This window comes from Molothrus aeneus, unplaced genomic scaffold (assembly GCF_037042795.1).
Source record: "Molothrus aeneus isolate 106 unplaced genomic scaffold, BPBGC_Maene_1.0 scaffold_30, whole genome shotgun sequence".
NCBI classification, from domain to species: Eukaryota; Metazoa; Chordata; class Aves; order Passeriformes; family Icteridae; genus Molothrus; species Molothrus aeneus.
Window position 1 is genome coordinate 1,103,486 of NW_027098964.1, and position 19,110 is coordinate 1,122,595.

Consider the following 19,110-nt stretch of genomic DNA (forward strand, 5'->3'; position numbering starts at 1 on the left):
ATATTTTGGGATTTTTTTTTAATTATTATTTTTATTTTTTTGAAATTTTCTGGGATTTTTTTTTTTTGTTTGTTTGTTTTTCAGGGATTTTTTAAGAGATTTTTAGGGATTTTGTAGAAATTTTTTTTTAATATTTTGGGCTTTTTTTTGTATTTATTTTTTTGGAATTTTTTTGAATTTTTTTTTAATTTTTTTTTCTTTTCCAGGCATTTTTTCAGGCCTTTTGAATTCCCTTTTTTCAGGATTACATTCCCAGCAGGAAGCCGACATCTCAACCCAATTCTTCCACCATTTTATTTCACATTTCCTGCGAATTTCCCCGCGAATTTCCCCGCGATTTTCCCCCGCTCCTTCCCCAATAAATTCCATTTTCCGCCGTTTTTCCGGCGCAGATGCGGCGGCTGATCACGCGCGGCGAGTGGCAGTCGGAGCAGCAGGACACGCTCAAGACCGGCTCCTCCACCAACAACAACGAGGAGGAGAAATCCCGGCTGCTGGAGAAGGAGAACCGGGAGCTGGAGAAAATCATCGCCGAGGTGCGCGGAACCTTCCGGAACCCCCTCGGCCCCGGCGCCTCCCCCCGGCTTTTCCCCAAGTGGATTTTGGGGTTTTTCACCCCCATCCTCCCATCCCGTTGGTTTTGGCCTTTGTTCCCAGCGTTTTCCCCATTTCCCCCAAATTTCCCCATTTTTCCCAAATTTTTCCTTATTTTTCCCCTAAACTTCCCCCATTTTTTCCCAATTTTTCCCCCATTTCTTCCCCTTATGTTCCCCTAAACTTCCCCCATTTTTCCCCAATTTTTTCCCCATTATCCCCCAATTTCCCCCCATTTTCCCCCAATTTTTCCCCATTTTCCCCCAATTTTTTCCCCATTTCCCCCCTCATTATCCCCCTAAATTTCCCCATTTTCCCCCTAAATTCCCCCATTTCTCCCCATAATTTCTCCCTTTTTCCCTAAACTTCCCCAATTTTTCCCCATTTTCCCCCTAAATTTCCCCCAAATTTGCCCCATTTTTCCCCACATATTCCCCCCACATTTCCCCCTAATTTTCCCCTCTTTATTCCCAATAACTTCCCTCAATTTTCCCCCAAACTTCCCCCATTTTCCCCCAATTTTTCCTTCTTTTCCCCCTAAACTTCCCCCATTTTTTCTCCATTTCTTCCCCTTATTTTCCCCTAAACTCCCCCATTTTTCCCAATTTTCCCCCCATTTTTCCCCCAATTTTTCCCCCATTTTTCCCTAATTTTTTCCCAATTTTTCCCCATCATTTTCCCCCAATTTTTCCCAATTTTCCCCCATTTTTTCCCAATTTTTCCCCCATTTTCCCCCCATTTTTTCCCAATTTTCCCCCCATTTTTTCCCAATTTTTCCCCCGTTTTTCCCCAATTTTTTCCCAATTTTTTCCCAATTTTCCCCCCATTTTCCCCCCATAATTTCCCCCCTTTATTCCCTATAACTTCCCCAATTTTTCCCCGTTTTCCCCCATTTCTTCCCCATTTTTTCCCTTAAACTCCCCCATTTTCCCCAATTTTTCCCCCATTTTCCCCAATTTTTCTCCCATTTTTCCGCCATTTCTTCTTCTTATTTTCCCCTAAACTTCCCCCATTTTCCCCAATTTTTTCCCAACTTTTCCCCAACTTTTCCTCCATTTTTTCCCCAATTTTCCCCCCATTTTTCCCCCATAATTTCCCCCCTTTATTCCCTATAACTTCCCCATTTTTTTCCCAATTTTCCCCCCATTTTTCCCCCCATAATTTCCCCCCTTATTCCCTATAACTTCCCCAATTTTCCCCCCATTTTTCCCCCATTTCTTCCCCTTATTTTCCCCTAAACTTCCCCATTTTTCCCCAATTTTCCCCCATTTTTCCCCAATTTTCCCCCAATTTCCCCCCATTTTTCCCCCAATTTTTCCCCATTTTCCCCCCAATTTTTCCCCAATTTTCCCCCAATTTTTTCCCAATTTTCCCCCAAATTTTCCCCCATTTTCCCCCCATTTCCCCCCATTTTCCCCCAATTTTTCCCCAATTTTTTCCCAATTTTCCCCCCATTTTTTCCCCATAATTTCCCCCCTTTATTCCCTATAACTTCCCCAATTTTTCCCCCATTTTTCCACCATTTCTTCCCCTTATTTTCCCCTAAACTCCCCCATTTTCCCCCAATTTTTTCCCAATTTTTCCCCCCATTTTTCCCCAATTTTTTTCCTAATTTCCCCCCCATTTTTTCCCCATAATTTCCCCCCCATTTTTTCCCCATTTTTCCCCCATAATTTCCCCCCTTTATTCCCTATAACTTCCCCAATTTTTCCCCCATTTTCCCCCATTTCTTCCCCTTATTTTCCCCTAAACTCCCCCCATTTTTCCCCAATTTTTTTCCCAATTTTCCCCCCATTTTTCCCCATAATTTCCCTTTATTCCCTATAACTTCCCCAATTTTTTCCCCGTTTTCCCCCATTTCTTGCCCATTTTTTCCCTTAAACTCCCCCCATTTTTCCCCAATTTTTCCCCCATTTTTCCCCCAATTTTCCCCCATTTTTCCCCCATTTTTCCCCCATTTTTCCCCAATTTTCCCCCCATTTTCCCCCAATTTTTCCCCCAATTTTCCCCCAATTTCCCCCATAATTTCCCATTTTCCCCCAGAAAGAAGAGCGCGTCTCCGAGCTCCGCCAGCAGCTCCAGGCCCGCCAGCAGCTCCAGCTCCGCTCTCGGCGCCGCCATTCCCGGGATTCCCAGAATTCCCCAAATTCCCAGAACCACCTGGGCCCCTCCTCCCAGCATTCCCAGCATTCCCAGCATTCCCAAATTTCCCAACATTCCCAAATTTCCCAGGCTTTCCCCCAGCCCAGCCTGGTTCGGTGCCTGGTGTCCGAGCAGGCGGAAAAGTTGGGCCGGGCCAACTGCGACGGGAGCCGCGTGCACCTGCTCTACAAGTGAGGGCGATTCCCAAAAATCCCGGAATTCCGGCTGGAAAATCCCAAAATTCAGGCTGGAAATGCCTGGGATTTATGGGGGAAAATCCTGGGATTTATGGGGGAAAATCCTGGGATTTTGGGGGGAAAATCTTGGAATTTTTGGGGGAAAATTCAGGAATTTAGGTGGAAAAATTCGAGAATTCAGGCAGGAAAATCCTGGAATTTTTGGGGGGAAAATCTCAAAATTCAGGCAGGAAAATCCTGGAACTTCCATGAAAAAATTCTGGAATTTAGGCAGGAAAATCCCAGAATTCAGGCAGGAAATCCTTGGGATTATGGGGGGAAAATCCTGGAATTTTTGGGGGAAAAATTAAGAGAATTCAGGCAGGAAAATCCCAAAATTCACACGAAAAAATCCTGGAATTTCCATGAAAAAATCCCAGAATTTAGGCAGGAAAATCCTGGAATTCAGGCAGGAAAATCCTGGATATAAGGCAGGAAAATCCAGGAATTCTTGCGGGAAAATCCAGGAATTTATGCGTGAAAATCACGGAATTTTTGCGGGAAAATTTGTGGAATTCTTGCTAGAAAATCATGGAATTCATGTCAGAAAAATCCTGGAATTCTTGCGGGAAAATCCAGGAATTTATGTGGGAAATTCACAGAATTTTGGCCTGAAAATTCATGGAATTCTTGCCAAAAATTTCCTGGAATTCACACAGAAAAATCCTGGAATTCTCCCATCGAAATTCTTGGAATTCAGGCAGAAAAATCCCAGAATTGAGGTGGAAAAATCCCCAAATTCCCAGGAAAAAATCCCGGAATTTTGTCTGAAAATTCCCCAAATTCCCAGAACCACCTGGGCCCCTCCTCCCAGCATTCCCAGCATTCCCAAATTTCCCAACATTCCCAAATTTCCCAACATTCCCAAATTTCCCAGCTTTCCCCAGCCCAGCCCGGGTCGGTGCCTGCTGTCGACAGGAGCCGCGTGCAGCTGCTCCACAAGTGAGGGGGATTCCCAAAAATCCCGGAATTCCGGCTGGAAAATCCCGGGATTGAGGCTGGAAATCCTTGGGATTATGGGGGGAAAATCCTGGAATTTTGGGGGGAAAATTGGAGAATTCAGGCAGGAAAATCCTGGAATTTTTGGGGGAAAATCCCAAAATTCAGGCAGGAAAATCCTGGAATTTTTTGGGGAAAATCCCAAAGTTCAGGCAGGAAAATCCTGGAACTTCCATGAAAAAATCCCAAAATTTAGGCAGAAAAATCCCGGAATTCAGGCAGGAAAATTCCAGAATTTAGGCAGGAAAATCTGGGAATTTTGGGGGGAAAATCCCAAAATTCAGGCAGGAAAATCCTGGAACTTCCATGAAAAAATCCTGGAATTTAGGCAGGAAAATCCTGGAATTCTCCCATCAAAATTCTTGGAATTCAGGCGGAAAAATCCCAAAATTCACAAGAAAAATCCTGGAATTCCGGCTGGAAAATCCCCTACAATTGAGGTGGAAAAATCCCAAAATTCCCAGGAAAAAATCCTGGAATTCAGGCAGGAAAATCCCAAAATTTCCATGAAAAAATCCCGGAATTCAGGCAGGAAAATTCCGGAATTTCTGTGTGAAAATCCCTGGAATTCCTGCTCAAAAAAATCCCAAAATTCACCCAGAAAAATCCCAGATTTTAGCTGGGAAAATCCTGGAATTTCCACCAAAAATTCCCAAATTTCCACCAAAAATTCCCGAATTTTTTCCACATTTTTCCCAAAATCCTCCACAATTCCCAATTTTTTCCCTTAAAATTCCAGATTTCCCCCAGAATTCCCAATATTTATCTCAACTATTCCCAGAATTCCCAATTTTCCCCCTCAAATTCCTGAATTTCTCCCAAAAATTCCCAATTTTTTCCCAATTTTCCCCCCAAAATCCCAGAAATTCCCAGTTTTCCCTCCCAAATTCCCAATGTTTTCCTAAAAATTCCCAATTTTTCCCAATTTTCCCCCCAAAATCCCAAATTCCCAACTTTAATCCCAAAAGTTCCCAATTTTTCCCAATTTTTCCCCAAATTTCCCAATTTTCATCCCAGAAATCTCCCAGAACTCCGAGATTTCCCCCTAAAAAAATCCCAAATTTTTGCCCCAAATTCCCTGAATTTTATCCCCAAAAATCCCCACATTTTCCTCCAAGATTCCCAATTTTTATCCCAAAATATTCCCAAATTTCCCCCCCAAAAATTCCCAATTTCCCCCTAAAATTTGCATTTTCCTCCCAAAAATTCCCATTTTTTACAATTATCCCAAAAATCCCCCAGAATTTCCAATTTCCCCCCAAAAATCCCCAAAATTTATCCCAAGAAATTCCCCAATTTAGCCCCCCAAAATCCCCAATTTTTTTCCCTAAAAATCCCCCAAAATTCCCCATTTTTGCCCAAAATTTTCCCCCCCAAAATCCCCAAATTTTATCCCAAAAAATCCCCCAAAATTCCCATTTTTTTTCCTAAATTTTCCCCCAAAATTCCCAATTTTTCCCTAAAAAATCCCAAACTTTCATCCCCAAAAATCCCCAATTTTCCCCCCCAAAATTCCCAAATTTTGATCCCAAAATTCCCAATTTTCTCCCCCCAAAATTTCCCAATTTTTCCCAATTTTCCCCCAGCCAAGGAAAATTCCCGGAATTCCGAGGGAATTTCGGGATTTGGGCTCAGGAATTCCCAAATTTGATGGAAAAAATCCAAATAAAATCCAATAAAATCCAAATAAAATCCAAATAAAATGAAATAAAATCGGGAGCTGGAGGCTCCAAACGGCTCCGAGCGATTTTGGGGGGAATTTGGGGAAATTTGGGAAAATTTGGGAATTTTGGGGAAATTTGGGAATTTTGGGGGGAATTTTAGGGGAAAAATTGGGAATTTTGGGGGGAGATTTGGGGAATTTTGGGGGAATATTTGGGAAAAAATTTGGGGAAAAATTGGGAATTTTGGGGGGAAATTTTGGGGAAAATTTGGGGAAAATTTGGGAATTTTGGGGGGGATTTAAAACTGGGGGGATTTGGGAATTTTTGGGGGAAAATTTGGGAATTTTGGGGGGAATTTTAGGGGAAAAATTGGGAATTTTGGGGAAAATTTTGGGGAAAATTTGGGAATTTTGGGGGGATTTAAAACTGGGGGGATTTGGGATTTTGGGGGGAAATTTGGGAATTTTTGGGGAAAATTGGGGAATTTTGGGGGGGAATTTGGGGAATTTTGGGGGGAATTTTGGGGGGACTTGTAAATTTTTGGGAAAATTCAGGAATTTTGAGGGGAAATTTGGGAATTTTGGGGAATATTTGGGAATTTGGGGGAATTTGGGAGTTTTGGGGGAATTTTTGGGAATTTTGGGGGGAAATTTGGGGAAAATTTGGGAGTTTTGGGGGAAATTTTGGGAGGGAATTTGGGAATTTTGGGGGGGATTTTTTGGGGGAAATTTTGAGAATTTTGGGGAAAATTTTGAGGAGAAATCTTGGGAATTTTGGGGGAATTTTTGGTGAAAATTTGGGAGTTTTGGGGGGAAAAAAAGGAGATTTTTGGGGGGGATTTTGGGGCAGATTTTTTAGAATTTTTGGGAGATTCTGGGAAATTTTGGAGGGAATTTGGGGGAATTTTTTGAGGAATTTTTGAGAGAATTTTTGGGGGAATTTTTTGGATTTTTTTGGGATTTTTTTAGGGAATTTGGGGGGATTTTTAAGGAATTTTTGGGGATTTTGGGGGGGGAATTTTGGGCCTTTTTTTGGAATTTTTGGGGGAAAATCCTTTAAAAAAATCCCCCAAAAATTCGTAAAATAAACCCAAAAATTCCCAAAATAACGACAAGCCCCAAATGGTGACTTTTGCTCCAAATCCATGAATTTTATTGGGATTTTATTGGGATTTGATTGGGATTTTCTTGGGATTTTCAGCGGTTGGATTTGGCCACGCGCTCCAGCTCGTCCTTCTTCTTGATGGCGTACGAGTTGGAGGAGCCCTGAAACGGGAGAAAAAACGGGAATTTTGGGAAAATTGGGGAATTTTGGGGTGAAATTTGGGGTTTGGGGGAAGAAAATGGGGAAAATTGGGGAAAAAAATGGGGAAATTTGGGGTTAAAATGGGGAAAATTTGGGGAAAATTGGGAATTTTGGAGGGAAATTTTTGGGGAATTTGGGGGAAAAATTTGGGGGGAATTTGGGGAAAAATTTGGGGGAAATTTTGGGGAATTTAGGGGGAAATAATGGGGGAAAAACGGGGGATTTTAGGGGGAAAATTGGGAATTTTGGAGGGAAATTTGTGGGAATTTGGGGGAAAAATTTGGGGGAAATTTTGGGGAATTTAGGGGGAAATAATGGGGAGAAAATGGGGAATTTTGGGGTTAAAATGGGGATTTGAGGGGGAAAATTGGGAATTTTGGAGGGAAATTTTGGGGAAAAATTTGGGGAATTTGGGGAAAAATTTGGGGGAATTTAGGGGGAAAATTTGGGGGAATTTAGGGGGAAAATTTGGGGGAATTTAGGGGGAAATAATGGGGGAAAATGGGGAATTTTGGGGTTAAAATGGGGATTTTAGGGGGAAAATTGGAAACCTGGGGGGAATTTTGGGGAATTTTGGGAAAATTGGGGAATTTGGGGTGAAATTTGGGGTTTGGGGGAAGAAAATGGGGAAATTTGGGGAAAAAATGGGGAAATTTGGGGTTAAAATGGGGATTTTAGGGGGAAAATTGGGAATTTTGGAGGGAAATTCTGGGGGAAAAATTTGGGGAATTTGGGGGAAAATTTGGGGGAATTTGGGGAAAAATTTGGGGGAATTTAGGGGGAAATAATGGGGGAAAATGGGGAATTTTGGGGTTAAAATGGGAATTTGAGGGGGAAAATTGGAAACCTGGGGGAAATTTTTGGGAATTTTGGGAAAATTTGGGGATTTGGGGTGAAATTTGGGGTTTGGGGGTGAAAATGGTGAAATTTGGGGGAAAAAATGGGGATTTTAGGGGAAAATTGGGAATTTTGGAGGGAAATTTTGGGGGAAATTTTGGGGAATTTAGGGGGAAATAATGGGGGAAAAATGGGGGGAAAATGGGGAATTTTGGGGAAAAAATGGGGATTTGAGGAGGAAAATTGGGAATTTGGAGGGAAATTTTTGGGGAATTTGGGGGAAAAATTTGGGAGAAAATTTGGGGATTTTGGGTGGGATTTGGGGAAATTTTGGGTGGAATTTGGGTGGAATTTGGGGATTTTGGGTGGAATTTGGGGATTTTGGGTGGAATTTGGGTGGAATTTGGGGGATTTTGGGTGGAATTTGGGGATTTTGGGTGGAATTTGGGGGATTTTGGGTGGAATTTGGGGATTTTGGGTGGATTTTTGGGTGGATTTTGGGTGGAATTTGGGGGATTTTGGGTGGATTTTGGGTGGATTTTTGGGGATTTTGGGTGGATTTTTGGGGATTTTTGGGGATTTTGGGTGGAATTTGGGTGGATTTTTGGGGATTTTGGGTGGATTTTTGGGGATTTTGGGTGGATTTTTGGGGATTTTGGGTGGAATTTGGGGGATTTTGGGTGGAATTTGGGGATTTTGGGTGGATTTTTGGGGGATTTTGGGTGGATTTTTGGGGATTTTGGGTGGATTTTTGGGTGGATTTTGGGTGGAATTTGGGGGATTTTGGGTGGATTTTGGGTGGATTTTTGGGGATTTTGGGTGGATTTTTGGGGATTTTGGGTGGAATTTGGGGGTTTTGGGTGGATTTTGGGTGGATTTTGGGTGGAATTTGGGGATTTTGGGTGGATTTTTGGGTGGATTTTGGGTGGATTTTGGGTGGATTTTTGGGGATTTTGGGTGGATTTTGGGTGGAATTTGGGGGATTTTGTGTGGATTTTGGGTGGATTTTGGGTGGATTTTTGGGGATTTTGGGTGGATTTTTGGGGATTTTGGGTGGATTTTGGGTGGAATTTGGGGAATTTTGGGTGGAATTTGTGGTTTTGGGGGGAATTTGGGGGGTTTGGGTGGATTTTTGGGGATTTTGGGTCGAATTTGTGGTTTTGGGTGGATTTTGGGTGGATTTTTGGGGATTTTTGGCGATTTTGGGTGGAATTTGGGGGATTTTGGGTGGATTTTGGGGGATTTTGGGGGGATTTTGGGTGGATTTTTGGGATTTTGGGTGGATTTTTGGGGATTTTGGGTGGAATTTGGGGGGTTTTTGGGGATTTTGGGTGGAATTTGGGGGATTTTGGGGGATTTTTGGGGATTTTGGGGTTCCCCACCTTGGCAGCGTTGATGAGTTCGTCGGCCAAGCACTCAGCGATGGTTTTGATGTTCCTGAAGGCGGCTTCACGAGCGCCCGTGCACAGCAGCCAGATGGCCTGGAAAATCCAAATAATCCTGGGATTTTGGGGGGAAAATGGGGAAAAAATGGGGGGAAATAATGGGAATTTTTGGGAAAAAAATTGGGAATATTTGGGAAAAAAAACCCAGAAAAAATGGTGAAAAATCGGGGGGAAAATGGGAATTTTGGGGGCAAAAGATGAGAGAAAAATGAGAAAAAATGGGGAAAAATAATGGGAATTTTGGGGGGGGAAGTAAAGAGGAAGTGGGTGGAAAGATTGGGAATTTTGGGGGAAAAACCCCAGGAAAAATGAGAAAAAAATGGGGGGAAAATGGGGGGAAAATGGGAATTGTAGGGGGAAAACTGGGAATTTTGGGAGGGAAAATGGGGAAAAACAATGGGAATTTTGGGGAAAATTGGGAATTTTGGAAAAAAATGAGGGAGAAATGTAATAAAAATGGGGGGAAATTGAGAGAAAATGGGGAAAAATGGGGAGAAAAAATGGAGTAAAAAAGGCGGAAAAATGCAAAAAAAAGAGGGGAAAATGGAGTGAAAAATGGCAGAAAATGACAAAAAAATTGAAGAAAAAGGGAAAAAATAAAAAGATGAATAAATGAGGAAGGAAATGAAAAAAGAAAGGGAGAAAAGGGGGAAAAAATGTGAGGAAAATGCCAAAAAATGGGGCAAAAATACCAAAAAATTGCATTAAAAATGGGAAAAAATCAGAAAAAATGGGGGGAAAAACAAGGGAAAAAATGGGGAAGAAATGGGAAAAATGGAGAAAAAATGGGGATAAAATACAAAAAAAATTGCATTAAAAATGGGGAAAAAATCAGGAAAAATGGTGGAAAAAAGGGAAAAAATCAGGGAAAAATTGCATTAAAAATGGGAAAAAATCAGGAAAAATAGGCAAAAAATCAGGAAAAAATCAGGAAAAAAATCAGAAAAAAAGGGGAAAAAATGGGAAAAAAGGGGGAAATGTTGGGAATGTTTGCAATGTTGGAATTTTGGAATTTTTGTGGGGTTTTTACCTGGTTGAGCCTGCGCAGAGGGGACACATCCACGGCCTGCCTGCGCACGGTGCTGTGGGGAATGGGGAAATGGGGAAAAATACCCCAAAAAATGGGGAAAAAATGCCCAGAAAAAGAGCAAAAAATACCCAAAGAATGGGAAAAATGGGAATAAAAATGGGGGGGAAATGTGGAAAAAATGTGGTAAAAATCAGGAAAAAAATCAGGAAAAATGAGAGAAAAATGAGAGAAAAATCGGAAAAAAATCGGAAAAAAATCGGAAAAAAATCAGAAAAAAAAAGGGAAAAAATCAGGAAAAAAAGGGGAAATGAAGGGGAAATGTTGGGAATGTTGGATTTTGGTGAATTTGGAATATTCTGGGTGGGTTTTACCTGGTTGACCCTGCGCAGAGGGGACACATCCACGGCCTGCCTGCGCACGGTGCCGGCGCGGCCGATGGGGATGGGGAAAATGGGGAAAAATCCCTCAAAAAATGGGCAAAAAATGGGAATAAATGGGAATAAAAATGGGAGGAAAATGTGGAAAAAATGTGTTAAAAATATGAGAAAAATGAGGGAAAAATGAGAGAAAAATCAGGGAAAAAATCGGGAAAAATCAGAGAAAAATCAGAAAAAAATGCAAAAAAAAAGGGAAAAAAATGGGAAAAAAAATCAGAAAAAAAAGGGAAAAAATCAGGGAAAAAAGGGGAAAAAAGGGGGAAATGTTGGGAATGGTTGGAACGTTGGAAATGTTGGAATTTTTGGGGTTTTTACCTGGTTGAGCCTGCGCAGAGGGGACACATCCACGGCCTGCCTGCGCACGGTGCCGGCGCGGCCGATGGGGATGGGGAAAATGGGGAAAAATCCCTCAAAAATGGGCAAAAAATGCCCAAAAAAAGGGTGAAAAAAAACCCCAAAAAAGGAAAAAAATGGGAATAAAAATGGGGGGAAAATGTGGAAAAAAATGTGGTAAAAATATGAAAAAAGTCAGGAAAAAATTGGAGAAAAATCGGAAAAAATCGGAAAAAAATCGTAAAAAAATCGGAAAAAAATCAGAAAAAAATGGGAAAAAAACGGAAAAAAATCAGGAAAAAAGGGGAAATGTTGGGAATGGTTGGAATGTTGGAATTTTTGGGGTTTTTACCTGGTTGAGCCTGCGCAGAGGGGACACATCCACGGCCTGCCTGCGCACGGTGCCGTGGGGAATGGGGAAATGGGGAAAAATCCCCAAAAAATGGGAAAAAATGGGGGAAAATGGAATAAAAATGGGGGAAAATGGGGAGAAAAAATGGAAAAAGAAAAGGGGAAAAAATGCAAAAAAAAGGGGGAAAAATGGAGTAAAAAATGGCGGAAAATGCCAAAAAATTGATGAAAAAATGCAAAAAAAAAGGGAAAAAAATGGGAAAAAATCAGGGAAAAAAGGGGAAAAAAGGGGGAAAAGTTGGGAATGGTTGGAATGTTGGAATTTTGGAATTTTTGGGTGGTTTTTACCTGGTTGACCCTGCGCAGAGGGGACACATCCACGGCCTGCCTGCGCACGGTGCCAGCGCGGCCGATGGGGATGGGGAAAAATGGGGAAAAATCCCTCAAAAAATGGGCAAAAAATGGGAATAAATGGGAATAAAAATGGGAGGAAAATGTGGAAAAAATGTGTTAAAAATATGAGAAAAAATGAGGGAAAAATGAGAGAAAAATCAGGGAAAAAATCGGGAAAAATCAGAGAAAAATCAGAAAAAAATGCAAAAAAAAAGGGAAAAAAATGGGAAAAAAATCAGAAAAAAAGGGAAAAAATCAGGAAAAAAGGGGAAAAAAGGGGGAAATGTTGGGAATGGTTGGAACGTTGGAAATGTTGGAATTTTTGGGTTTTTACCTGGTTGACCCTGCGCAGAGGGGACACATCCACGGCCTGCCTGCGCACGGTGCCGGCGCGGCCGATGCGCGTGGAATCCTCGCGGGGCCCGGAGTTGATGATGGCGTTGACCAAAACCTGCAGGGGGTTCTGGAAAAGCCCAGGAAATCGGGGAATTGCACCCAAAAATTCAGCCCCTAAATGGTTTTTTCTTCTCTGGCTTTGCAAACCTGATTTTCCCCCGAAAATCCCATTTTTTCCCCTTAAAAATCCCATTTTTTTCCCCATTAAAAATCCCATTTTTCCCCATTAAGAATCCCATTTTTGCCCATAAAAATCCCATTTTTGCCCCATAAAAATCCCATTTTTGCCCCATAAAAATCCCATTTTTCCCCCATAAAAATCCCATTTTTGCCCCATAAAAATCCCATTTTTCCCCCATAAAAATCCCTTTTTTTCCCATTAAAAATCCCATTTTTTCCCCTTAAAAATCCCATTTTTTCCCCTTAAAACCCCATTTTTTTCCCATTAAAAATCCCATTTTCCCCCATAAAAATCCCATTTTTGCCCCATAAAAATCCCATTTTTCTCATTAAAAATCCCATTTTTCCCCATAAAAATCCCATTTTTCCCCCATAAAAATCCCTTTTTTTTTCCCATTAAAAATCCCATTTTTCCCCTTAAAAACCCCATTTTTTTCCCATTAAAAATCCCTTTTTTTCTCCTTAAAAATCCCATTTTCTTCCCCTTAATAATCCCATTTTTTCCCCATTTTTCCCCCTAAAAACCCCATTTTTCCTTCACTTTTCCCCCTTAAAAAATCGGGCGTTTTCCCATTTTTTCCCTCATTTTTCCCTAAAATTCCCATTTTTCGTCCACCTAAAAAAACCCCCTTTTTTCCCCTAAAAATCCCATTTTCCCCCCATTTTTCCCCCTAAAAATCCCATTTTTCCACCTAAAATCATCATTTTTTTGCCTAAAATCCCCATTTTTTCACCGTTTTTCGCGGGGTTTTTTCCCATTTTCCCCATTTTTTGGATTTCCTCACCTCCCCAGTGAGCAGCTGGATGATTTCACAGCCGTGTTTCACCATCCTCACCCTCATCAGCTTCTTCCCATTATTCCCCCTCAAATCCCCATTTTCACCCCTAAAAATCCCATTTTCCCTCCTAAAATTCCCATTTCTTCTCCCTCATTTTTCTCCTAAAATTCCCTTTACTTCCTCATAAAAAAAATCTGGATCTTCCCCCATTTTCCCCCCTAAAATTCCCATTTTTCCCCACTAAAATTCCCATTTTTTTCCTCATTTTTCCCTAAAATTCCCATTTTTTTCCTCATTTTTCCCTAAAATTCCCATTTTTTGTCCACCTAAAAAAAATCACATTTTTCCCCCTAAAAATCCCATTTTCCCCCCATTTTTCCACCTAAAAATCTCATTTTTTCACCGTTTTTCCCCCTAAAAATCTCATTTTTCCCCCTAAAAATCCCATTTTTTCACCGTTTTTCCCCCTAAAATCCCCATTTTTTCACCGTTTTTCACGGGGTTTTTTCCCATTTTCCCCATTTTCCCCCATTTTTTGGATTTCCTCACCTCCCCAGTGAGCAGGTGGATGATTTCGAAGGCGTGTTTGACGATCCTCACCGTCATCAGCTTCTTGCCGTTGTTGCGGCCGTGCATCATCATGGAGTTGGTCAGGCGCTCCACGATCGGGCACTGCGCCTTGCGGAAGCGCTTGGCGGCGTAGCGGCCGGCGGAGTGCGGCAGGTACTTGGCGTATTTCTCCTTCACGGCGATGTAATCCTGCAAATCCCAAAATTCGGGGTCACTTTTGGGGTCAAAACCCAAAAAAATCCCGAAATTTTAGCTCAAATCCCATAAAAATCCCATAAAAATCCCATGAAAATTGGAATTTTTGTCATTGAGTTAAAGCGGAGTTAAGGAGTTCTTTGTCTATTTCTCCTTCATTGTGATGTAATCCTGGAAATCCCAAAATTTGGGGAATTTTGGGGTCAAAAGCCTCAAAAATCCCAAAATTTTTGCTCAAATCCCATAAAAATCCCATTAAAATTCCAATATTTGCCATTGAGTTAATGCCGAGTGAGGGAGGTACTTGGGGAATTTCTCCTTCACGGCGATGTAATCCTGCAAATCCCAAAATTCGGGGGGTTTTGGGGTCACTTTTGGGGTCAAAACCCAAAAAAATCCCGAAATTTTAGCTCAAATCCCGTAAAAATCCCATAAAAACCCCATGAAAATTGGAATTTTTGCCATTGAGTTAAAGCGGAGTTAAGGAGCCCTTGAGGAATTTTTCCTTTACTGAGATGTAATCCTGGAAATCCCAAAATTTGGGGTCAGTTTTGGGGTCAAAACCCTGAAAAATCCCCAAATTCCGGCTCAAATTGGGTCAAAATTGGAATTTTTGTCATTGAGTTAAAGCGGAGTGAAGGAGCCCTTGGTGATTTTTTCCTTCATTGTGATGTAATCCTGGAAATCCCAAAATTTCGGGGGTTTTGGGGTCACTTTTGGGGTGAAAACCCTGAAAAATCGCGAAATTCCGGCTCAAATCGCATAAAAATTGGAATATTTTTCATTGAGTTAAAGCAGAGTGAAGGAGCTCTTGGGGAATTTCTCCTTTACTGAGATGTAATCCTGAAAATCCCAAAATTTGGGGTCAGTTTTGGGGTGAAAACCCTGAAAAATCCCAAAATTCCAGCTCAAATCGCATAAAAATCCCATAAAAATCCCATGAAAATTCCAATATTTGCCATTGAGTTAAAGTGGATTGAAGGAGCTCTTGGGGAATTTCTGCTTCACGGCGATGTAATCCTGAAAATCACAAAATTTGGGGTCAAAACCCAAAAAAATCCCGAAATTTTAGCTCAAATCCCGTAAAAATCCCATAAAAATCCCATGAAAATTGGAATTTTTGTCATTGAGTTAAAGCAGAGTTAAGGAGCTCTTGAGGAATTTTTCCTGTACTGAGATGGAATCCTGCAAATCCCAAAATTCGGGGAGTTTTGGGGTCAGTTTTGGGGTGAAAACCCTGAAAAATCGCGAAATTTTAGCTCAAATCTCATAAAAATCCCGTTAAAATTCAAATTTTTTTTTCATTGAGTTTAAGTGGATTGAAGGAGCTCTTGGGGAATTTCTCCTTCATTGTGATGTAATCCTAAAAAATTGGGAATTTCAGAAAATTTGGGGTCAGTTTTGGGGTCAAAACCCTGAAAAATCCCAAAATTTTAGCTCAGATCCTGTAAAAATCCCATAAAAAATCCAATATTTGTCATTGAGTTGAAGCGGAGTGAAGGAGCCCTTGGGGAATTTCTCCTTCGTTGTGATGTAATCCTGCAAATCCAAAATTCGGGGTCAAAACCCAAAAAAATCCCGAAATTTTTGCTCAAATTGCGTAAAAATCCCATAAAAAATCCCATAAAAATTCCAATTTTTGTCATTTAATTAAAGCGGAGTTAAGGAGCTCTTGGCGTATTTCTCCTTCATTTTGATGTAATCCTGGAAATCACAAAATTTGGGGAATTTTGGGGTCAAAAGCCTCAAAAATCCCAAAATTTTTGCTCAAATCCCATAAAAATCCCATTAAAATTCCAATATTTGCCATTGAGTTAATGTGGAGTGAGGGAGGTACTTGGCGTATTTCTCCTTCACGGCGATGTAATCCTGCAAATCCCAAAATTCGGGGTCACTTTTGGGGTCAAAACCCAAAAAAATCCCGGATTTTTGGCTCAAATCCCATAAAAATCCCATAAAAATCCCATGAAATTTGGAATTTTTGCCATTGAGTTGAAGCGGAGTGAAGGAGCTCTTGGGGAATTTTTCCTGTACTGAGATGGAATCCTGGAAATCCCAAAATTTGGGGGGTTTTGGGGTCAGTTTTGGGGTCAAAACCCGGAAAAATCGCGAAATTCCGGCTCAAATCGCGTAAAAATTGGAATATTTTTCATTGAGTTGAAGCGGAGTGAAGGAGCTCTTGGGGAATTTCTCTTTCACTGCGATGTAATCCTGCAAATCCCAAAATTTGGGGTCACTTTTGGGGTCAAAACCCTGAAAAATCCCGAAATTCCAGCTCAAATCGCGTAAAAATCCCATAAAAATCCCATGAAAATTGGAATTTTTGTCATTGAGTTGAAGCGGAGTGAAGGAGCTCTTGGGGAATTTCTCCTTCATTGTGATGTAATCCTGGAAATCCCAAATTTTGGGAGTTTTGGGGTCAAAAGCCTCAAAAATCCCAAAATTTTAGCTCAAATCCCATAAAAATCCCATTAAAATTGAAATATTTGCTATTGAGTTAATGTGGAGTGAGGGAGGTACTTGGGGAATTTCTCCTTCACGGCGATGTAATCCTGGAAATAACAAAATTTGGGAATTTTGGGGTCAGTTTTGGGGTCAAAACCCTGAAAAATCCCGGATTTCTGGCTCAAATAGCGTAAAAATGCCATAAAAATTGAAATATTTTTCATTGATTCAAAGTGGAGTGAAGGAGCTCTTTGGGAATTTTTCTTTTACTGTGATTCCAAATTTTTGGGGGAATTTTGGGCTTGGTTTTGGTGCTCCTGAATCCCAAATTTTAGGAATTTTGGGGTCAAAACCCTGAAAAATCCCCAAATTTTCGCTCCAATTGGGTGAAAATTCCCATTATTTCCTATGGCGTTAAGGTGGAGTCAAGGAATTCGTGGTGAATTTTTCCTTGACTGTGATTCCAAATTTTTTGGGGAATTTTGGGATTGGTTTTGGTGCTCCTGAATCCCAAATTTGGGGAGTTTTGGGGTCAGTTTTGGGGTCAAAACCCTGAAAAATCCCGGATTTCTGGCTCAAATAGCGTAAAAATGCCAAAAAAATTCAAATATTTTTCATTGATTCAAAGTGGAGTGAAGGAGCTCTTTGGGAATTTTTCTTTTACTGTGATTCCAAATTTTTGGGGGAATTTTGGGCTTGGTTTTGGTGCTCCTGAATCCCAAATTTTAGGAATTTTTGGGAATTTTGGGAGCCCCACCTGCAGGGAGATGTCGTTGATCTGGACGTCGTCCGTGCTCCATTTCCCGAACAATTTGATGTCCGGGGTCTCCGTCACCGCTGGAGCCGTTTCCCAGTCCGTCATTCTGGGGGAAAAAACGGGAAAAATGGGAAAAATTTGTGGGGAAAGGAGGGGGAAAAAGGGGGGGAAAGAGGGAAAAAATATGGGGGAAATGTGAGAAAAAATGGGGGGAAAAGTGGAAAAAATGGGGGGAAAATGGGGGAAAAAAGAGAAAGAAAAGCGGGGGAAAATGCAGAAAAATGGGGGGAAAAAAAGGGGAAAAAAGTGGAAAAAATGATGGGGAAAAGGGGGGAATGTGGGGGTAAAGTGGGAAAAATGGGGGAAAAAGTGTGGGAAAAGTGGGGGAAAATGTGGGGGGAAAAGTGGAGGAAAAGTGGGGGGAAATGTGGGGGGAAAGTGGAGGAAAAGTGGGGGGAAAAGTGGGTGAAAAGGGGAAAAATGTGGGGGAAAAGTGGGAAAAATGGGGGGAAATGTGTGGGAAAAGAGGCGAAAAAGCGGGGAAAATGGGGGGAAAAGGGAAAGAAAAGTGAGGAAAAAATGCAGAAAATGGGGGAAAAAAGTGAGAAAAAGTGAGGAAAAAATGGGAGAACAAAGAGGAGAAAGTTGGGAAAAGGAAGGAAAAGAAAAAGTGGGGAAATGTTGGGATCCTAGTTTTCCATCGGGAACCTCCTTTTCCAGCTCCACATCCTAATTTTTCTCACTCTGAATCCCTTTTTTCCTCTCTAGATTCTCTTTTCCCACTATTATTTCCATTTTTCCCACTCTAAACCCATCTTTTCCTTCTCTGGACAATTTTTCCCCCATTCTGGATCCTTTATTTCCGATTCCCCCCTCCCCTCTAAATCCCATTTCCCCACTATTTTCCCTCATTTCCGATTCTTATTCCCCCTTTTTCCCCTCAACCTTTTCCCAATCCCCCTTTTCCCTCCCTAAACCCCCCAATCCCAATAATCCCAACCCAACCTTGTAATTTAAAACCAAATTAAAAAAACCGAGACCGCCGCTTCCCCCCCCTTCCCCTCATGGCCGCTGCCACCCCCCACCGCTCCCATCTCCATTTTTCCCCTTTTTCCGGCTCTCACCGCCCAAATTCCCACCCCGCCACCTTCCCCATCCCTATTTTCCCCTCACAAATCCCATTTTTTCCCTCATAAATCCCATTTTTCCCAGAAAAATGCCTGTTTTTCCCCGCGCTCCCCCGCTCACATGGCGGCTCCTTCTTCTCCGACTCGGCAAAAAGAGCGCTACGGGGCTTCCCGGCCCCTTATATAGCGGGCAGGGTTCACTTCCGGCGACGCATGCGCAGTTTTGCTGTACGGAAAACTACTTCCGTCTTCCCGCCCACCTCCCTATATTGCGCACGCGCTGTAGCGATGTTACGGACGCGGCCGCCATGTTTGTTACGGGCATTCGCCTCAGAGGCCGCCGGGGTTGGTTATAAGGGGGTAAAAACACGCGTGGGGGGGAAATGGACGCTTTAGAGGGGTAAAAACACGAGCAGAAGTGACAAAAAGGTGACAAAAAGGTGACAAAGAGAGGACACAGAGGTCTGAGGGTGACACGCGGTGGGAAATGGCCGCTCACGCGTGGACGTGGAATGGGAGGACACTCATTATGCGAGGCCGAGGGGGGCTGACCAATCACGGCTCGCGGAGTTTGTGACGTCAGGTGTTGCTAGGATGATTTAGGCGGGACCACCCCCCCATTTGGGAACATTTTGGGGTCGCCAAAATTGACCCCCCCAGACCCCTCCGCACCCAAAATCTCTCAAAATTCCTCTCAAAAATCTCCAAAAAATCCCCCAAAAATCTCCTCTGAAAACCACTCAAAAATTAAAAAAAATAAATTAAAAAAAAAAGGCAAAAAATGCCCTAAAATCAGCTAAAAATCCCCGAAAATATTCCAGGATCCCTCCCCAATTTTTCCTTAAAAATCCTCCCAAAAATACACACCAAAATCCCAGAAAAATCAAAAAAAGAC

At 41.9% G+C, this 19,110-nt stretch overlaps 2 protein-coding genes across 2 annotated transcripts in view; one reads left to right on the plus strand and one right to left on the minus strand.

Moving 5' to 3' along the window:
- Positions 1-3,047, plus strand: part of GABBR1 (gamma-aminobutyric acid type B receptor subunit 1) — a 33,406-nt gene extending 30,359 nt beyond the window's left edge. The window contains exons 17-18 of the mRNA XM_066570779.1: positions 393-536; positions 2,638-3,047. Of these exons, the coding sequence (XP_066426876.1) occupies positions 393-536; positions 2,638-2,931 (438 nt within the window). The 3' untranslated portion in view covers positions 2,932-3,047. The remainder of the gene's footprint in view (positions 1-392; positions 537-2,637) is intronic.
- Positions 3,048-6,760: 3,713 nt separating this feature from the next.
- RPS5 (ribosomal protein S5) lies at positions 6,761-18,416 on the minus strand. The gene is made up of 6 exons (XM_066570748.1): positions 18,337-18,416; positions 17,089-17,194; positions 13,671-13,880; positions 12,101-12,229; positions 9,160-9,258; positions 6,761-6,900 (listed from the first exon to the last, which is right to left on the minus strand). Exons 2-6 carry the CDS (start codon positions 17,191-17,193, stop codon positions 6,832-6,834), a joined length of 612 nt encoding a protein of 203 aa, XP_066426845.1. The 5' UTR covers position 17,194; positions 18,337-18,416; the 3' UTR covers positions 6,761-6,831.
- Between the last annotated feature and the right edge of the window lie 694 nt (positions 18,417-19,110).